This window comes from Rhinolophus ferrumequinum, chromosome X, assembly GCF_004115265.2.
Source record: "Rhinolophus ferrumequinum isolate MPI-CBG mRhiFer1 chromosome X, mRhiFer1_v1.p, whole genome shotgun sequence".
NCBI lineage: Eukaryota > Metazoa > Chordata > Mammalia > Chiroptera > Rhinolophidae > Rhinolophus > Rhinolophus ferrumequinum.
The window spans coordinates 123,934,811-123,956,851 of NC_046284.1; the positions used below are offsets into that span (position 1 = coordinate 123,934,811).

The 22,041-nt window shown below is 50.5% G+C and overlaps 1 protein-coding gene across 1 annotated transcript in view; it reads left to right on the forward strand.

Moving 5' to 3' along the window:
- DHRSX (dehydrogenase/reductase X-linked) overlaps positions 1–22,041 on the forward strand; it is a 113,736-nt gene that overhangs the window by 90,383 nt on the left and 1,312 nt on the right. The window contains exons 5-6 of the mRNA XM_033107348.1: positions 2,242–2,452; positions 12,623–12,830. Coding sequence (XP_032963239.1) covers positions 2,242–2,452; positions 12,623–12,830 — 419 coding nt within the window. The remainder of the gene's footprint in view (positions 1–2,241; positions 2,453–12,622; positions 12,831–22,041) is intronic.

A 22,041-nucleotide genomic window follows, 5' to 3' on the forward strand; every position in this document is an offset into this window, starting at 1 on the left:
CCCCCATGTGGTTCTCCAAGACGGTGGTCTCAGGGGGTTCCAGCTTTCTTGACTGATGCTGGCTGTTCCACAGAGATGCCATTCCGAAGAACAAGATGGAAAGTACACAGTCTCTTGTGACCAAGCCTGCCACGTTGTACAGTGTTGTCCCGGCTACTGCGTTGCCCTGTTACAGGGCAGTGAAGCCGCCACGGTGGGAGGGAGGCGACACAGACGTGCTGCCTCGTCTTCCTACCACCTGGAGCTCGGGTTCCCTCTGAACCAGCCTCACGTGGTCGTGATGCTGGAGCTTCTCGTAACCTCAGGGCTCCCTAACTGGGCAGTGCTAACACAGGGCATCTCGGGTCTTCGCACTAAATGAGATAGCCCAGAAAACAGCACCACGACGGAGATGTTCACGTTTCTGTCAAGACGCCAACCTTCACACCCCCCAGAAGCAGCCGATTCCTGCATTTCTTCTGCCTGGCACCCAACTTGGACCCGACCTGGTGGTCACAAGCATTTTGTTAGCTGAGTTTCAGCAACCATAATTTAGACCTTTTATTTATAAGGCACGTGTGACTCATGTTTCTCTTTTTTATTGGTCTATACGGGTGATGTTTATAGTGATAAAACCAGCGGATTAAATTATAATATTCTGGATATTTGTTGAGAGAGCTGGGTATTTAAGGAGTTGGAGGGAAGGCCTGAGCGTGACCCCGAAGTGTGTGTGTGGGGGTCACAAGTCGTGAGCCTGTCCTTGGCCTGTCTCCTCATTTCTACGTCTGGAGCCCACCATCCTCGTCACTGTTCCTCTGCCATCATTCTCTGTGACAACAGCAATGAGCCTTCATCCGACTTTAGTTTCTGCATGTCACTTAGCACCTGGCGACACCCAAAGCACTACGCTGATGCTGTGACAATCACAGCCTGCAGCAGACGCTCCTGCATGGCAGCCGGGATGGGAGGGAGTGAAACCACAGGGTGTGTCCTGCGTGGGTCCTGGGTGTGACGGCACATGGTGCGGCTGGTGTACCCAGGGAGGGGTCTTGCCATACAGCTGGGAGAACTGTCTGCACGCACACATGTACCTACGCTTACACAAATGCGTATCCACAGACTGCTGCCTATAGAAATGCATGCACGTACACAGAGAAATACAAATACGTGTGTACACATACGTACAAAATACACGTAAACACAAGTACACCTATGCAAATGCACAGACAAACACATGCACAAATAATTACACATCTGTGCACGCAGATCCTACACATACAAATTCACTTGCAAAGGCAAATACACACACACACATAAAGCTTGTGGACACAAATGGAGGTACAGATAGGCGTGGATATACATAAATACATATGCAAAAGCATAAACTGTGAACACATACGCATATGCGAACACCTCTCATACACTCTAACAGATATAAGCACGTTTACCTATGCAAATGCACACAAATGCATATGCATGTGTTATATGCAAATGCAAGCATGCAGGCATATACAAATACACACATGAACACATGTGCATGTGTTGTATGGAAATGCAAGCATGTATGCCAGTACATACACACATGCATCCCCACGTGCAAATTCAGACGTGCCCATACTGTATATGCAAAACAAAATGCATGTGTAAATTCATAGCCATTTGCAAATACATATGTGCACACAAACTCACATGCAAGTAAGACGTGAAAACACAAACGTATAAAATGAGTACGTGTGATTGCGTGTGCATGTAGGTGCAAATGCACACCCATGCCCAGACACGTATGCAAGTCCATATACACGTGTGGGTACAAATGCACGCACAGGAGACCTGAATACACAGAATTACATACACACAGAGCCTTACAAGGACAGATGCACAGTCCATACACACACGTCGACACACATATGTCCAAGCAAGCCAGCCTGCCCGAGGATGTGTCTGAAGTACGTGTCCCAGCTTGTCACACGTGCGGAAGAACCAGCTTCCTGGGGACACCTGGTGACCCCGGGCAGCGTCACTTGGGTGCTGCTGCTGCCGTTATCATTGTGGCAGAGTTGGAGAGCGGGAAGGGATCTTATGGTCCTCCTGGCAACACCCCCCGACCACGTGCTGAGCAGGACCCTGGGGCTCAGGAAGGTGACATGGCAGCCAGGACCAGAACCTGCCCTCGTGGGGCCCAGAGCTCTTTCGACATCCCCCTGGGGGACAGCTGTGCCATCCCATGTCATCTAACGCCACCCAAACCCCCTTTGTCCCCAGCTGGGGTCATGATGGTCCCCCAGAGGACGATGACCGTGGATGGATTTGAGGAACATATCGGCTTGAACTACCTGGGCCACTTCCTGCTGACCAACCTGCTCCTGGATGCCCTGAAGGATTCTGGACGTCCCGGCTGCACGGCGAGGGTGGTGACCGTGTCCTCGGCCACACATTACGTCGGTGAGCTGGACCTGGACGACCTTCACAGCAGGTAGGTGCAGACAGGTGGGTACACGCTGCCGTCGGTCCTGGGCTGTCCCCCCTACTTTGCGGTGACCTGTCCCTCCAGGGGCGCCGACACGCTGGCTGCATGTCCCACGGAAGGGATGTGCGTCACTGACCTTTTATTTTTTTAATAAATTTGTCGCGTAACGATGATTCTAATACAGATATCCACGAATGTGTTGACTGTTCTGTAGTCGCACGTTCAAGCACTTCCTCCGTCTCAGTCCACTAAGCCGTCGCGGAAATGCTTCTCGGAAAACCCCACTGCTGTCCTCCTTTCACACACGACGAAGTGGAAGCCTGGGTTTTTCTTTCAGGACCTCCCTAACCTCACGAGGCAATCACTGACAGAGCTGGCATACAACCCTGGGTGGAGCCCTGCACAGCAGTCAGGGAAACAAAGATGACAGCTGGCTGTAAGGAGAGTCGTGAATTTCTCTATGCGAGAATGTGCAGTGTTCTGGGGTTTGTTTTGCAGTTTATTTTACTTCATTTATTATTAAATTTATTGGGGTGACAATTGTTAGTAAAGTTACATAGATTTCAGGTGTACAATTCTGTAGTACATCATCTATAAATCCCATTGTGTGTTTACCTCCCAGAGTCAGTTCTCCTTCCATCACCATATATTTGAACCCCTTTACCTTCATCTACCACCCCCAACTCCCTTCACCCTCTGGTGACCACTAAACTATTGTCTCTGTCTATGAGATTTTGTTTCTCATTTGTTTGTCTTGTTCTTTTGTTGTTTTTGGTTTATATACCACATATCAGTGAAATCATATGGTTCTCTGCTTTTTCTGTCTGACTTATTTCACTTAGCATTATACTCTCAAGATCCATCCATGTTGTCACAAATGATCCTATTTCATCTTTTCTTACCGCCGAATAGTATTCCATTGTGTATATATACTACAACTTCTTTATCCATTCATCTATCAAAGGACATTTTGGTTGTTTCCATGTCTTGGCCACCGTAAACAAAGCTGCAATGAACATTGGAGCATATGTGTCTTTATGTATAAATGTTTTCAGATTTTTTGGGTACATACCCAGGAGAGGGATTGCTGTGTCATATGGTAATTCTATTTGTAATTTTTTGAGGAACCTCCACACTGCCTTCCATAACGGCTGCACCAGTCTGCATTCCCACCAACAGTGTATGAGGGTTCCTTTTTCTCCACAGCCTCTCCAACACTTGTTACTATTTGTCTTGTTGATGATAGCCATTCTGACTGTGTTCTGTCTTAATGCATCCTGCAGTGTGTGTTGGCTTCTGAGGTATATAATGTACCATTATTTTACTTCTGGAGATGCAACACAGTAATTCAGTGTTTGTATATATTGTGAAAGGAGCACCACCGTACGTCTAGTTCACGTCCGTCCCCACACTCATCCCCTCCCATGGATTCATTAAAAGCAAGCTCCTTCGTGTCCACTTCCGGGAAACAATGAGATAATCAGAAAATTGTGTACGCCTGGCCCTGGGACACCTGGATCTCAGACTCGGAGGCTCCCGGACTGAGGGAGGGTGACCTCCTGTGGGTTTCAGTCCCCGGTATGAGGACTGTTCCCACAGGGGGGCTTATTTCACTCTGTGACACCCCCGACTTCTGTCCCTTCATTTCTCAACATGTACAGTGTGTGCAGCCCTTCCACACACCCCGTGGTCTCCTCCAGGGCCCTGTGTGCCACCTGACACAGAAAGGGACCTGTACTCGTGAGAGCGCCTGATGTGACCACAGGTGCTGAGATGGCGCAGTCAGCCTGCGGCTCTGTCCAGACTCACCGCGGTGCGTGTCGACTCCCGTGGCCGAAATACCGCACAGACGGGCCTCGTCCGGGCAGAGGCTGGTCCTCTCCCCCACGTGGGTCCAGGCTCGGTGTCTGCAGGCTGTATAGGATCAGCACGTGTTTCCTGAATCCAGGGTAGACCTGACTTTACATGACACATGCACAAAGACATGTGGCAAATAACGTCACGCCCCGTGAACCTCTGGGGGCTGGGGGTTCCTTTCATCCCTATGTTGGTCTTTTTTCCTTTCAACGTAAATGTGTTTAATGACTGTACAATTATACATATGCAGGAGAGGATGCAAACGTGCATACGTCCCTTTTTCTAAAATGAAACTTTCTAGGATGTCACACAGTATCCTGCCATTTACAGAGAAGTGATTATTGTAGATTGTAAGAGTGAGCATGTCAGGAGGCCCCCGGGGACGGTCCCTCCTGCCCCTTCCAGCTCCTGGGGGCTCCAGGCGTCCCTGGGCTGGTGGCCGCCTCCCTCCCATCTCTGCCTCCGTCTCCACGTGGCGTCTCCTCTGTGTCTGTGTCCCTCCTGTCATTGGGTTCAGGGCCCCCCTGATCCAGAACGACCTCACCTCTCTTCTTTATTTGTTAGACTTTTCCTGTGTAAGGTCAAGTAACAGGCACTTAGTTCCATCATTTTCTTTGAAAAATGTTTATCAAAAAGGGATGAGGCTGTTTAGAACGGTGGTTTTGAAAGTGTGGTCCCCAGGCCAGTGGCGTGTGCTTCCTCCGAGAAACGGTTAGAAGTATAAATGCTCAGAGTGACCCCGGATCTGCAAAACCACAACTCGGGGGTGGGGGGTGGGGTGGGCAGGCAATCGGCGTTTTAACAAGACGCTGTGGTTCTTGCCACAACCTCAGAGCCACTTGAGGTTAAACCCTCGCTGCCTCTCTGTGTCCAAAGGGTCAGTTCTTGGCTTTCACCTGAGGTGTAAACACCCCTGCTCATCCCTGTTCGTCTCCATGATTGATTTGCCAGCTTGCGAAATTAGCATTCTAGGGAAGGCACAGATCACAGTGTCGTAAAACCCTCCATGACACCCACGCGGGGGCTGGTTTGCTCAGCGGGGCTGCACCAGCCTCTCCGTCTGCTAGAGTGAGTTCCAGAGGAAAAGGTGGACGGGACCTGTTCGGGATTATTGGTCGTCAGTGGAACTGGCTTATGAAGCAGCAGACGGCTTTGTTCAAAATATGAGTTGTATTTTGGGGAGAGGAGGTACAAATGCTATACAGGGTACATTGCATTGTACATAACCTAAAAGTTTACATGTATATATACAGAGAGAGCGCAAAGCAGCGCACTGTATTTATTTTGTGAAACTGGCTCACAAAATCTTCAGGGTGACCAGCAGGCTGGCGAGTCAGGTGACAGTTGAGAGGCCTGTGTTGAGAAGTTCTCTGCTGCCACCTGGAGGCCAAATTCCTTCTTTGGGGGCAGGGGGCCCAATCTTGTCTCTTAAGACCTTCACCTGATTGGGCGAGGCCCACCCACAGTATGGAGGGCAGTCTGCTTTTCTCCCAGGTTTCTGACTTCGGGGTTCATCCAACTCTTAAAAATACCTTCATAGCAACATTTGGACTGGTGTCTGGGCAGCAAAGTAGTGGGCACCGTAGACTGGCATGGCCACGCTGACGCATAAAACGGACCACAACAGCATAGTGGTGGCAAGGACTTCTAGAATTGGCCCTAGCGACCAACAGCTCACGGCGTCCAGGCGATGGCGTGGACCCTGGCCCGTCTGTGTGCTCAGCCTCCTGTGCCCGTGGGCGTTGCAGAGCCAAAGGGACCTCTGTGGGTGTTGTCTGAGGTACCCCAGCTTTGGTCCTACCCCGAGGTCCCACCTTGCAGGTCTTCGTGGAACAGTTCACCCCAATTATCATTCGACCCTCACATCTTAATGCAGATGGCTGTTTACTGGGATGATTTGGGGAAAGACAGAAATGGGGCCTCCTGTCCCCCTTCCCGGGCCCAAAGCTGGCGAGTCCCCCAGACCTGGCTCTCGTCCTCATAGCATAAGCGGCTGCTCAAGGTTGTCAAGTGAGCAGGAACTTCCAGACTGTCAAGCGGCTACTTAGCCACTCGTGAAGATGCTCCTTTGGATAAAAACGGTGACTGCTGTCCATGGGTCTTGGGTCCTCGTGTGCAAAGGGCCAGCAGGACATCAGGGCTCATTATGGAATCTGTGAGCACGTGTGCAGGGCCCAGGGTGGGAAACATTGTATCATAAATAGACTCTTACACGGATCCCGTTCTCATGAAGTCTCAGTGCCTTTGTTCTGTGTTGTGGGAAATGTTCCAGACGCTCGCCAGGTCTGTCAGGGATTCGGATGGTGCTGGACTTCACCTCGACCTCTAACTCCCCAGGAGAGCTCTGTGGTTTTCTCTTTGCAGAACACCTGAGGCCCCTTTTGGCTCCCCGTGATTCCTGAGCTCCTGGTAGGTGGTGTCTATGAGGCCTGACAATTAGGTTCGCAAACTCATTCTAGAAAAAGGGCTACATCCCTCATTGCTGAATATCACTACGCTCACCTTAGAAGGACTCCCCTTGGGAAGCTATGCACCGACGCCAGCGCCTAGTCCACCCTTCAAAGCCATTTTGGAACTCTTTTTCTGGAATGGCCATCAGAGCTGTCATCGTATTGCCCTTGATGTCCTGACTGTCGTCAAATTGCCTTGCTTTCAATATTTCCTTTATCTTCGGGTAAAGAAAGAAGATATTGGGGCCCAGATCAGGTGAGTAGGGAGGGTGTTCCAATACAGTTATTTGTTTACTGGCTAAAAACTCCCTCACAGACAGTGCTGTGTGAGCTGGTGCATTGTCGTGATGCAAGAGCCATGAGTTGTTGGTGAAAAATTCAGGTCGTCTAACTTTTTCATGCAGCCTTTTCAGCATTTCCAAAGAGTAAGCTTGGTTACCTGTGTGTCCAGTGGGTACAAATTCATAATGCATAATCCCTCTGATATCAAAAAAGGTGAGCAACAGTGTTGCCACAAGTTCCTGAACTTAATTGTCAGGCCTCGTATGTTCTCAGTTCCCTGGGTTGTTAAACCCAGGACACCCGGTGGACTGTCATGCAAGTGGTTGTCTTGTGCAAGAAAACATTCCATTTGGAGCTCAGGGTTTGTTGTCAGAGGTATCGGATGCTGGCTGATACCTGCTCCCCGAGAGGCTGGTCGTGATGGGACCCAACAAGGATCCGAAAAGTGCGTCTTGTAAGTGAGGCTGTAGGTGGGACATCGAGTCCCCATAAGCGTACCTGCCCCGTGGTTGTGGATTAAAGCCTCGGAATGGAAACTTAGGGATGCAGCTTATGTGCGTGAAGTGGGCATGACGTCCCGATTGTCTGTCCTGTCCTTTGCCCGTGTGTTTCTCAGAGTGGAATGGGTAGGCGAGTGGAACTGATGTTGCCTGGTGATCAGTGTAAAGGCTTGCTCCGTTTCATTCAGCTACACACACACACACACACACACACACACGCACACACACACACGCACACGCATGTAATGCTATCAGCGGCCCTTTCTTGGGGGAGGGGTGTGTGTGCCGTCACTATTGCTTTTCAGTTCTTCCTTGAGCTTTAGAAGATTTTTGCACCCGACACAGATTTGTTTCACAGTCATGAAACATGGATATTACCTTTAAGAAGTTCTCCCAAGGTATAGATTTGGTCCTGCCCAAGGGGACCAGGACATGCCACCCCAGGATGTGTCTCAAGCTAACAAGGGTTATTTCAAGCTACCGGCAGTTCAGAACTACTCATGCAGAGAAGCCTCTCTCCTTCCCCTAATTGTCTAACGTGGAAGTGTAAACTTCCCCTTTGGTCAAGGAAATTTACATTGATGAAGGAATTTTCCATTTGTCAACATGTTTCCAGACCAAGAAGAGAGCTGCTCCAAGAGAAGGCCCTTATCGTCCCAGAAAATCTTATCTTATTTTAACCTTAACTTATGGATCACCCTTATTTTCCATACATTTCCTCCCCTCCATAGTTGTCCTTCCCCACCCAGCAGCCCCAAAACACTTTTCCTTTGTTTAGACTGAGATGGAATATGAGCCTCCATTATCTGGCTGCCATCTGAGCCGTGTGTGTGTGTGTGTGTGTGTCTGTGTCTGTACGTGTGTCTGAATTCATATGGGTATGTACATAATTAACGCTAGTATTTTTAATTAAATTTATTGGGATGCTATTTGTTAATAAGACTTTATAGGTTTCATGTGTACAATTCTGTAATACATCCTCTCTATATTGCATTGTGTGTTCTCCACCCAAGATCAAATCTCCTTCTGTTACCATGTATTTGACCCCCTTTACTCTTTTCTACCTCCCCAACCCCCTTTCCTCTGGTAACCACCATACTGTTGTCTGTGTCTATGAGTTTTTGTTTGTCTTGTTTGTTCATGTGTTGCTTTCAGTTTTGTATCTGACATATGAGTGAAACATATGGTTCTTGACTTTTCCCTTCTGACTCAGCCATAAGAAAATATGAAATACAGCCATTTGCGACAACATGGATGGATCTTGAGACTGTCATGCTAAGCGAGAGTTTTTCTGTTAATCTCGCTATTACCCGTTTAATTTGCAAGCCTCTGCTACAGAACCTAAGAGGGTATTGGGGAAAAAGACATATCTTCCCATATGCTGCTCTATTAAAATGTAAGCCTTATGCACGCACACAGACACACACACACACACAAACACACACACACACACACACATTGGGGATGCATTTACTGTCATAGACGGTAGTAATTTTTTCTTTGCTGAGAACTTGAAAAAGTCATTTGCTTTGCTGTATGTATGACCTATTACTTTCGTGGCACCTTGCTAAGAATGGCTCCCACTCTGTGTCGGACATCAGGTAGCCCACAGGCAGCAGTGTAATTACTGCCGTGAGCCGAGAGAGGCTGTCAGGGCAACGCCAAACCCACAGCATTCGTATCCCTCAGCCTAGAAAACACCACACACTGTTTACATGTAATACAGACATCAGAATGCCTGGTGTCCTCTTCCCAGCAGAAGGCAATGCCACGGCAATTTAAGATGGCTGTCCCTTGTCTAAGTACTGTCTGTTTCTAGTTTTTGATCAAAAACCATGTGGAGAATTATTGAGTCATTGATTCGGTACACAGAAATGCATACGTTGTGTTCAGAATATAATGCTTCACCTTTCATTCTCTGCGACAGACAGGTAGAAAATTTGATGGAGATCAGAATAGGCCAACCTAAAATAGTCCACTTTACCATAAAGATTATTTTGAATGGGAGGCCACTGAGAACCAACAAATGCAGGAAAAAATGCGTTCCTGGGGCTCCCTTTATCTGACTAAAATTTGAAACGTCTAAGAAATGAGGATTGTCATAAATTCCTTCTTTGGGAAGTTTTATGGGCAAATATATGTTTACCTTCTCACAATTTAACACTCCTAGAAGCGCAAACCCCCTTTCTTTTGTCTAGTCACATCTCTATAATTTACCACCCTTTGTTAAATAGCATATAAACCCCTGAGTCTAATTGTCTCTCTGGGGTTTTTGCTTTTCTCTGAAGCCACACACACGTGTGAAAATGAAAAGTAAAATTTCTGAGTTTTTCTCCTGTTAATGTGTCATTTGCCAGTTTAATTTGCAGGCCTCAGTTACAGAACACAAAAGTATAGGATAAAAATTTTCCTCCTCTACAAAAGTCTACACATGAAGGCTTCTCCTTTGGTTTCGGCTTGCGCTTCAGATTATTCTTTAAATAGTTACCCCCCTAAGTTTTTATTTATTGAAAATAGCGATACATTTTTATGGTTTCAGCTCTACCTTTTGATACCATTTATTACAAAAGTAATTTCTTAAAAGTTCCATGTTTAGGTACAAGCCGTGCAGACGTTTCATGAATTTCTTTCACCTACGTCAGTTTATTCTAACAAAGTTAGAATAGTTAGTTGATTCTCTCTTTCAGCTGCCTTCGTTGCAAACATTCGAAAAGCTTTTTTGAGGGTTTATCTACAAACCTTAATGGGGAACCAGATTCTCTTGTTTATTTGCTTTGATTCTTTCCCATTTCCACTGTGGATGTTTCTTTTTCTCTATAACCAACCAGGGAACCACTCTTGAAATCACTTGTACTCTTTTCTTTCTTCCTCCCATAATGTATTGAGTTTTCCCCACATAGTACTTTTAAAGAATTTTAGTTCTCTCTTCTCCGTGCTCCCATAAAACACCACGATTATATAAGTCATTAGTTTACTTTTGAGAAATCCCCATATTCTTCAGCGCTGGAAATGGTGATTTTTAAAAAACATTTTTTTTACCAGTGTTAGAAGACCATAGGTACATATTACCATTTTTGTTCATTTATTTTATCAAAAACATAAATATGGTCATTTAGATGGCGTGCAATATTTTGATTTTTGTTTGTTTGTTTGTTTGTTTTGTGGTCTGCTTTGTACACGTTGTTATTCCATTTCTCATCTGGACATGGTATAATGTATCCTGGAAATGTTATAGGGAAAGGGATGAAAGAACCAGTCCTGGGCTTTGTTTCTTAATGCCATCATTTCTCTTTACACTGTTTCCTAGTATGTTTAAGTATTTCACTTTAGCTTTTATGTTGTTGTTGTTGTTGTTTGTTGTTTTAAATGGGCTTTCCTTGGAGACATTGTCTCATTTCTCATTTCGCTTTTCTGAATCAATGAGTTCATTTATTTCATTTTTTAAATACTTATTTACTTACTAAGAGCCTTTGTCCATAAGGGGGGTTGAATTTCAATGAGTGCTTTACCTGCATGTAATGCGACGGCTATGGTTTCCTTCTTTCAATCTTTGAATGTGTTAAACTCTTACTGTTGTGAATTACACGCCTGGATTTTTCTCATAACTCGCCAGACGTGACTGAGGTAGAAAGGACTGAGGGCAAGAGACTATTAACCACGTCAAACCACAAGCACGCTGGTGGGGCTCTATTGCTATCAGATAAAATGAACTTTAAAGGGGAAAAAAAAAAGAAAAGAAACTTGGGACGCAGAGAAGGATGGCTGCCTACTGACAGTGACGTGCTGTACCACGAAAGCGTCCCCATTTTTAATCTGCGTGCACCCAAAAAATAGCCCCGAGCCATAGGAAGCTGACACTGACACAAATCCTGCATCAGCATGGAAGACGGGGGAACACACCTTTCCCCAAAAACATTGAAAATTCAAAGGATGTAAAAACCATTCAGCAAGGGGGATGAAATCTTAGCATCTCCTGTCACACACGTAAACTAAGGGGTGTCTGTAGAGGTCCACACCCCACAATTGGGGAGCAGGCATTTTGCCCCAACAGAAGTGGTGCGTTAGACCCCCCCAAGAATGTCTTCCACAGACTTCAAGGCAAGGGGACCCTATCTCAGCCCTCTGGCCCCCATTGTGTGGGTCCCAGCTGGTCGCTAGTGATGGCATAGCGACAAGCGCCTGAGACCCTCGCGCAGGTGGGTAATGAGACCCCACGGAGATTTCCGCCCCCTTAGGGTGCCACAGCGAGGTCGTGGGCAGGCAGTGTGGACCGGGACCCCGCCTTTCTTAGGGTCTGACAGCGGGGTGCCTGTGAGTTCCCAGGGTCACTCTTTATTGGCGGATTGAAAGCACAAGCATGGGAACACGGGGAGGGGGAGGGAGGGAGAATTGGGGGGTCACCCAGGGATTTATGCAGTCTCATGCCTTATCCGGCTGTTTTACTGGTAGCTGCGGTAGGTTTACTCGAGATGGGGTCTCTGAGACGGAGACTCTGCCATCGAACGCTTTGTCACAACCCCAGTGCAAGGGAGCCACGCGTCTGTCATGAAAAATAAACCCGAAAAATCTCCACCCGTAGGGAAATTGAGAAATGAGCAACTAAACACCCCTGGGTCCATCAGAGGGGCTGGACATGGGCATGAAGGGGCACAGGGATGAGGGGCGAGGGGCGGGGAAGAGGGATGAGGGGCGGGGCGAGGGCGGGGACAAGGGATGAGGGGCGGGGCGAGGGCGGGGACTAAGGTGGGGGAGGGGCGGGGGCTAAGGAAGAGGGATGAGGGGCGGGGGCGGGGCGAGGGGCGGGGATGAGGAGTGGTGGGCGGGATGAGGGGCGGGGACTAGGGGTGAGGGGCGGGATGAGGGATGAGGGGCGGGGACGAAGGTGGGGGCGGGGTGAGGGGCGGGGATGAGGGGTAATGGGCGGGATGAGGGGCGGGGACAAGGGATGAGGGGCGGGGACGAAGGATGAGGGGCGGGACGAGGGGTGGGGACGAGGGGTGAGGGGGGTGATGAGGGGTGAGGGGCGGGCTGCAGAATTTGGACAGAGACTGTGGGCGCTTACCCCAGCCCCTATTTTGCTTCTGCAGCAGCAGCTACTCCCCGCATGCCGCCTACGCACAGAGCAAGCTGGCCCTGGTCCTGTTCTCCTACCACCTGCAGGCTCTGCTGGACGCCCAGGGCTGTCCCGTGACGGCCAACGTCGTGGATCCCGGCGTGGTCAACACAGACCTCTACAGGCATGTCTTCTGGGGCACGCGTCTCGTCAAGAAGATATTCGGCTGGTGGTTTTTCAAGGTGAGCCTCCACGTGTGCACGGGTCATGTCCGCGTCTGTCCCCGGTGGCCCCTCGGACGCCCCCCATGAGGCCACGTGTCCAGGGTTTTCTGCGGCCGCCAGAACGGGGATGGGCTTGTGACGTCAGCTCCCCGAAGTGTGGCCGTCGTCGCATCTCTGATCGTGGACACACACCCACGGGCTGCATGTCCCCTTGTGTATTCACGCTATTCTGGTCCATTTCCCTCTGGGAAAGATACAGCCTGGCAACAATTCCTTTGTAGATACTTTGACTCCCCAAGGGACCCAACTTGCTACATGTGTTGCCGTCATTTCAGAGAGGAACACGGAAGGCACGCGGATGAAATGACCTGCCCTGGGTGGCACGGTTACCGCTTTAGACGGTGGTGTTTAGACGGTGGCTTGTGTGTCTACGATGGAGTCTCGAAGGGAGGCATTTGCAGAGGGCATGCACGTTGGAAATCTGGTACCCCAAATTTCCCAGAACTTTTCCGCAGACATTTTATTTAACATTTTTATTACAATGTAGGTAATGTGCAACATTGTATCAGTTTCAGTATGTGATTCAACATTGATAAACCTAAAGAAGCGATCACCATGAGAAGTCCAGCCACCCCCTGACACTGTCCCTTGCTGTCACATTATTGTTGATTACATTCCCTATGCTGTACGTTACATCCCTGTGACTTATTTGTTTTGTACCTGGAAATTTGGACCTCTTCACCTTTCCCCCTTTTTCACTTTTTCTGTTACAGTTGACAGTCAATATTATTTTATATTAGTTCCAGGTGTACAGCATAGTGGTTAGCCATTTCTATAACTTATGCAGTGACCCCCCTGTAAGTCTAGTCCCCACCTGGCACTACACATAATTATTATTGTATTATTGATAATATGTGCTGTGCTTTACATCCCCGTGACTATTTCGTAACTACCATTTTGTACTCCTTGATCCCTTCCCCTTTTCCATCCACACCCCCAACCCCCTACTATCTATCCCCCCAACAAATCTAGTCCCCATATGACACCACATTGCCATATTATTGACTATATTCCTTATGCTGTACCCTACGTCCCCTGACTGTTGTGCAACAACCAATGTGTACTTCTTCATCCTGCTCCCTTTTTGCACCCAGCCCCCCACCCCCCTCCCATCTGGCAACCATATTTTTCTATTCCGCTTGTAGACCATAGGCCATCGTTGCATTTCAATTCCGACTTCTTTTCGTAAGCGGTAAGACAACATGTGACTGGACGATAACATTGCTTGTTGTTACAGCTACTTGTTGAGTCCCTCTGGCCTTCCTTCTATGCGGGGTGCGGTGGGGGGGAGCAATTGCCGATTCAGCTCGTGGGACGTGGGCACGATCTCCAGCCTCCACAGCCTTGGCGAGTGGACAGCGTGAATTTCTCCTGGGCTGCAGGGTCGCAAAGATGAGACACGGGGTGTGGCAGGACCCTGGAGGGGAGGCAGCTTTCAGGGAATGCCAGTGGTTGGCGTGGCGTTGCCACCTCTGAGTCCCCCGGCCCAGTGCCTTGGACCACTGATGGAACCCAGATCCTGACAACTCTGCAAGGACAAATGCGGCCGGACGCCAGCATTTGGCTAAAATTATAATAACATCTCCGTCACCAGGAGAGCTTTTCACGGCATCCCAACCCACAGCTTCCACACCGCTGAGTTCCCATGTGCACGTCACTTAAAATCCCCCTTCCCTTCAGGAACATGACTTCTTGTGGGACTGATTTGCTCGTGACCTCCGGCCATTTTTCTGTGCGGAGGGAGGTGCTGATTCAGAACAAAACAACAACAGTAGGTTGGGGATATTCCCATGTGTCTCGAGTCCCACATTTTCCCCCAACATTTCTTCTGCCTCGTGTTGTTCGAAAGGCGGCCAAAATGGAGTTAAAAGAGTTGATGTTTCTGTTGTTGTCCAGCCTCTCGGGAGGTTGTTTTCACTTCCGTGTGGTTCTGTTGTTGGACGTCCATGGTTTCCGGGCTAGTGAGCGTCGTGTGTGAAAATTTGCCGTCTAGTCTTTTTCCAATCCAGTTCTCAGTGTGTCTGTTTGTGGGGAATGACATGCGACGATTCCGGCCACTGGTTGTTATTTCCAGTGACATCTCTGCTTCCAGCTGGACCCGTGTGTCCCACGTCCGCCCTCCTCTGCTGTCCCCAAAGGGTGACAACCGCTGTGTTGTGAATGCTGACGGGTGTCCCTTGTGGTCTCAGTGGACGGCGCTCCAGCGGCAAAGCCGTCCCCCCCCACCCCCCGCTCTTAGTTTTCCTCGCTTTTCTAACTGTTGGACCTGATGACTTTTCCAGGACACCTTTTAGACGACGTGGAAATCATGTCAACCCCAGTCTGTGGTGAGGACGTATCCGTCTGTTTGTCCCCTCTCTCTCTTCTTTCTGTACGTCTGGTGGTCGTCAGCTTTTGCACAGCTGGTACAACCCTCCAAGTGTCAAGTAATTTTGTTGGTGGGGAGAGGGGTGTTTTAGCTGAACTGATGGAGTGTGGAACTTTCCAAGATTGCTGTTTCCTATCTGGGACTGAGTTGTCTCTCGTTTCAGCCGCATTTCCCTTAATACCTATGGTGACATGTGTTTAAAATAAGAAATATATCTTTGGTCTCCTTCCCAGTTCCTGGCACGGAGCTCCTAAAACCTTCGGAATTCCTTGTGATAACAGCCGTGAAGGTGTCTTTGGTTAACGAGGTGACTTTCGGACCACACTTAAGGACGGGGCTGGTTGCCTGGAGAACCAGACAGCTGGTTAGAGGGTTGGAACTTGCAGTCCCACCCCCGGACCCTTCTGGGAGAGGAGAGGTGCTGAGGTGGAATCACTCACCAATGGCCAGATTTCATCAATCGTGCCTGTGTCCCGAAGCCACCATGAAAACGCAGAAGGGCGGGGTTCACAGAGCTCCCGCGTTGGTGACACATGGAGATCTGGGGAGACTGGCACGCCTGGCAAGGACGTGGAGGCTCTGTGCCCTGTGCATCTCTTCCACCTGCCTGTTCCTGAGCTATATTCTCTCTTAATACACCACTGATGTAGTGAGTGACCTGTTTTCCTGAGTTCTGCGTGCCGCTCCAGCAAATTAATCAAACCCAAGGAGGGGGGTCGTGGGACCCTCTGATTTGCAGGCAGACGGTCAGAAGCACAGGTGACAACCTGGGCTTGCGACTGACGTGTGAAGGTCGGGGACAGTCTTGGGGACCGAGCCCTTCACCTGGGGGATCCAACGCCACCTGTCTCTGGGTAGGCTGTGTGAGAACAGAGTGGAATTGCAGGCTGGCCCTGAGCGGGGGGTCCACCCACAGGATGCACAGCAAAACCAAACACTGAGCACCGATTTCTGTGGTGGGGAAATTAGAGCCATTTATCGGCAGGGCCAGTAATCTGAACTCCCCGCTGGTTTTTAATGGAGGGTTTTTAAAGGCAGAGGGAGGCTTAGAGGGGAGGGGTCGTGGGCGAAGCTGGTCGGTGAGTCCTTGTGTTTTCTTTCCTCCAATTACTTTAGTTCCTCACGTCATCTTGTCTGGAGCCTTTGTCACTCTGGCTGGGTCACCTAACCGGGTGATGGCACCAACATTCTGCAAAATGTCCCGTAATTGTGCGTGTGTGACGTTATCTTTCAAGCACAAGGTGGGAACTAAACATCTTATGACAATTCTTACTGTTGAAGCTCTCCTTGCTTTGCGCTTGACTAGCGACCGGTCTCTCTTACCTCAAGCCCCGCGTACTTTAAAACACTTTTCCTGGCACGTGCTTTCCAGGCGGGTCTTCGGGGCATGACGGCGTGCTTTCTGATCTTTGGCTGTAGCCACGTGACAACCACAGCCATTGAAGCACTTAGTTCAAGCCCAAGCCTGCGTGTCTAGACTCTGTGGTCTGACCCCTCACCGTGGTTACCGTGGGCTGTCTGCCTTGGGGACACCGCTTGGGTGGGAGAATGGCATGGGGGTGTGGGTGATAAACACAGACTTTAGACGTGCCGCTCAGAATCGTAATGCTTCCGGGGGTGTCTTATAAGTCTCCGTAAATGCCCCTACATTTGCTCTGTATTCCATTTATTCCTGACGCGTTTTGTGAGGTTTTGAGGTTGCTTTGTTTCTTTTGTGACTAGGGCTTGGAAAAAATGTTGCAAACTGTGAATAGAACCAAATAAAGGCGATACTTAAAAGTTAGCAGTTTCCCCGAGTGTTACGAAAAATAATAGAAATGGAACCACTTTAAAATGCAGGTACCCCAGAGGGCGGGCCTCGCATGTCTGACGCCTCCAACCTGTGCAGGTGAAAACAGGACAAAGTCACCTCAGGACGGGGCCTTAGCAGCCTGCTGTCCCCAAAGAGCTGTTTGCAAAGACAACAAGACAGCAGGTGTCGTGACTCCAGGACGGATGACTCTGGGCTGAAAATTAAAAACACTGTTCAGCATCAGCGTCACGGTGTCACGTTATCTGCACCAATAGCAGCGCCTTCCTTCTGTGATGTCATGGTCCCCTCCCTTTGTCATAAACACCCCTGGCCTTTGTGTCCCCATCGGAACACTGTCTGGGCTCCTGTCTGAGTCAGGGCTTCCCGAATGGCTACTGTCATGGATCTCAGATAAACGCTTGTGACCTGTCACTCTGAAAGACATAAATCTGTGCCGTCTTAAGCCAGCACGTCTGTGACTATTTGCTAGACTCACCCACCCCGTCTCTGCATTTCCACTCTCAGGACAGTCTCCTTGTGTTGTTGGCAAGTTGTTGACTTCAGCGGCTTCCTGTGTGAGGCCGGCTGGTCAGACGTACGTCCCAGGTGGAGTGTGCAGACCAGTCAGATGACCGCAGGAAGGACGGGGCCCGGGCACGGCAGCCGTTCAGACATCTCGTACCCATTTGTCCCAGCTGGGAAACAAGCTCTTTGGGACACCAGGTTGCTAAGGCCCCGTCCTAAGTTGACGTTGCCCTGTTTTAACATCCACAGGTTTGAGGTGTCCGACAGGCCAGGCTGGTCCTCTGGGACGGCTTCAGTTTAAAGTGGTCCAGAGGGTCAGCGTTTGGACAACTAGTGCAGACGTAAAATCGGGAGGCCTTGACTTTCCGACTATGGGAAGTGAAAGAGCAGACTCACGGGTAATTTGGGGCATCCGACTTGGGAAATTGCGGGGATGTAGGTGTCTGTCCAAGAGATGTTGGGAACATCACGGACATATTATGTGTGAAAGCCTTTCCCAAACGGTAAAGCCCTCTGTAGTTCTGTTCGTTGTTTCCCCTCCAGTCCTGCACAGCGTGCAGCCTGATTCACAATACTTGTCAACCCCACCCTGAATGCTACTTCGTTTGCTTTTTATTTTAATTGAATTTCCCCCCCCCCCCCACTCTTTGTGCCCAACCGTCCGTCGACCTGTCTCCCCTGACTCTTCTACGCCCCACGGTGGCAACGGATGTTTTCGACGTGGACTCACTTGGCCCCGGGAGCCAACGAAACCCCGGTGAGCGTTGAATAAACGTCCGTTGTCACCAAACTGAATTGTGCTGACTGTCACAGCTCCCGGCTGTCACATTTCAACCAGAGACCCCGCGTGCCCTTCGCTCTGATAAAACCAACACACCCGTTCTCCAGTGAGGCTTCACGTTTCACACACCTTCTGCCCTCGTCCAAGTCTGTGAGGAGTATCATTTAAGAAACAACAAAAAAAAGCTGTGGATAAAACGGAGTGTGGTATGGATGCCAGAAGGAGCGTCGCGCTGGGTACCTTCTCATCTGTTCCGAGGCTCGTTTCCCAGCGCGTGGCACCGGGAAACTCCCTTCACGGTTGTGACAGTGTGGGGACAGCAGCTGCCGATGACAGCCCCCCGGGGACAGGGGGTCCCCGCCTGCTGGCTCATCGATCTGCACTCAAGGTTGACGACGTAGGAGACAGTTCAGACTTTGCAGGCTGGTCGGGTCTCTTTGCCATATGCTTGTCCTTTCTCTCGCTCCCTCTTTTTGGAAAATAATCCTTTAAAAGTGCAAAAAGCGTTCTTGGTGACGCAGCTACAGTGGCCGTCTTCCTGCGTGACGCATTTCCTGGTTGTAGAAGTCTCCCCAAACCCACCCTCTGCGTGCACACCTCAGCCTCTGCGAGAAGGCAGCGTGTGCTATGGCCGAGGATATTGACCTGGGTGCCGCTGCCCTTGGTATGACCTTCAACTTCTTCCCACCGTGGACACACGAGCAACCATCTCTGAGGCTCGGGTCCGTCCCTGTAAAACGGGAGTGTCAGGGCTCGGCCCCACGCCTGGCCCGTAATACTCACCGTCACCACGGTCTTGCTTAGTATCTATGCTCTGCAGTCGTGTGTCCTCCACCTGCCGAGAGCTTTTCACTCCTACGACTTCATTCGTTCCTCGCGATCACGCGTGGGGAAAGCTGGTTCTGCGATTCCTGATTTCCAGGGGAGGGAACAGAGGCCTAAGCAGTGGGGTGCGCAGGCTCGGGCTTGGGCTGCATGTGTAGGCATGCTGACACGCACACGGGCCGCTCAGCATGCATCCGGACGTCCTCCGTTCACAGCGGCGTGCCGTGTCGTTGCTCTGATGGGTGATATCAGGCTGGTGACGTCAGATGAAAGGGGAAAGAAGAATAAGCGCGCGACACCACCTTTTGCACGAGCTGTCAAAACACCTAGGATTAAAGATTAGCGATCACATCGCATTTCCTCCACCTTCTTTGGGGGCACGAGGGTTTGAGAGGGTCGGCAGTGATCGTGGTGGCTTTTTATTTAACCTGGCATCTGTCCTGCACGTCACCACGTGCTGGTAGGATACGTGGGTGCAGTGACTGCACGCAGGATGCACTTGAGCCAAGGAGCAGCTGTTTTTCTGCCCCTCCTGTGTGGCTGCTCAGGGCCAGCCTCTGTGTGTGTGTGTGTGTGTGTGCACGTGGGTACATGCGTGTGCACGTGAGTCTCTGCACGTGAGTGTGCATGCACATAAGTGTGTGGGCACGTGGGTCTGTTGTGTGGGCACGGGAGTGAGCTTCCCCAGAAATGCCATCATCAGGTAGAATTTCGTAGCATGTTGTCGCCGCGGCAGAGCGGTGCAGGCTGCAGTGGTGACGGACGAGCGAATTGGGAAACAAATGTATTCCGGGGGCTAATTTAATGATGTGTTTGCAGCATGAAGTATAAAGGGGTAGGAGCTTCAGACGCCTCAGAAATGCAGAGCCGGTTCCTGTGAACCGGACCTCCAGGAGGAAGGAGGACCGGAGATGGAGTTCGATCATTTGACCAAAGACTAAATCACGGCTTCGCGGCGAAGCCCCAGTAAATGTCCAAGCACTCATCTCATCCCCGGGGGGGGAATGTCCTGGTGGGGGCACAGATTAATGTGCAGGGCGGGTGACGCCCCCTCTCTGTGTGCCCGAGGCTGCTTATCTCTGGGTTCCCGCTCTGTATCTTTTATCGTAAAACTGGAATCCCAAGTAGAGTGAGTCTTCTCCGAACGGCACCGATCGGTTCTGGGCACCTGCGAGTCGGCACCAGATGACGGTGAACGGAACCAGTTGGACCCCGGCTAACTGCCGTGCACAAGAAGGAATGTCCCACGGCCCATTGCTGGTCACAGAAGTGTCACCAAAGTTCTACGTGAAGCCCCAAGCCACGTGTAATGTGAAAAACTGAAGCGAATGGGAGTCCCGTACACATCTCAGAAGGATGAATTACAACAAGCAAGGTTGTCCTTTTCCACCCCAAGCAGCCCAGCTCAGGACACCCTCCCATTGCAGGGTGTCACGCGCTCAGCAGGGGCGGCGTACACGCACCACTCACCTGACCCACTCGTCCTGGGCATGTGGGAAGACACGCTGGGCGGACACCGTGACCCCGGGGAAAACTCACACAGACGTGGGGGAGACCTGCAAACCCCCCACAGACAGGGATCCCGGCCGGGAGTCCATTGTTGTCTTCTCACGAACGAAATCACCCCCTGCTGTGTGGCCCTCTCTTGAGTTATGGGGACTCTTTCTCCATAAGGACTTCACAGGAACCCCGGAATCTGTCGTCAGGGGGTCAGAAATGTGGGGGTGGCGTCCTGAGTGGGGCGGTTGGGGGAGCTGAGGAGTTAAACACGCAGGGACCTTGCTAAGTCTGCTTCAGTCTCAGGATCGAACCACCCGACAACTAGTTGGGGTGGAAAGAAGACACTCATCAAAGCCTCTGTCCCAGGAAGTTGGCTCAACTCAACGTCCGTCATTATGCAAGGTGTGGAGAGGTCCCCTAGTGAAAGCAAAACAGTTCTGTTTCTTTTGTCCGGGAGGGCGTTTTATCTGTCGACTACATCAGAAAAGACTGTACAAAGAAGTGGGACGTGAGAAACCGCTGGTTCCCCCCCGATGGATGTCTTAAGCGTTAGGATTTGGGGAAGGTGGGAGGTATCGCCCCAGGGTGTTTAAAAGCTGGGACTTACAACCCAGAGGAGCGGAGAACACCGTTATTAGCACTTACGAGGAGTCTCCACCAGCCTCTTGCCGAGTACCCGTGTATCACGTGCACACACCGTACCGCTTCCGTTATGACACACCGATATGCGTCAGTTATACGTCCGTGGGGGAGAACACCCTCACTGAATCCTGTACAGATGAACAGCTTGCTACAGTGCATTGAAAGGCCCGTCCCCAAAAGGCAGAGTCGCCTTCATGGCCACCTCCTCCCCCGCTGGTGTCACCCTTACCCCCACCCCACCCATGGGACCCCGGGCTTTCCCGTCACGTGCATCTTCCCCTCTCCAGACTGCTGCGAACTCTCAGCTCCTCCTCCTGGCATATTCCCAGAGGCCCCTGCTTCTGCTTACCATCCACATCCTCCCTCTAGGAGCGCCGACTCCCACTGTTTTGGGGGGGGCCCCCCCGCGCTGCAAAGGGAGAGGTTTACCTGAGCTTCCCTCGGCGATTTTCTACTGCACTCGCGTTCAGTGTTGTGGGCGGCTCGCTACCCTGCCTGGAAGGGGACGAGGTGCTTTTCTCACTGACCTCACCTTCAAACGAACAGCTCGTGCACCCGTCCCACGCAGCTGTGGTGTCAAGGACGCTGGGAACTTCCCTCGTCTTTGAGTGTAAGTGCCCGGGTGACATGAGCAATGACAATGTGGGCTCGTCGTCATCGAGAAAAGGTCAGCGTTGGGTTGTGGCCTCCCTGCAAAAGTCACCCGTCGTCCTGTGATGATAGAGTCTTAGAGGCA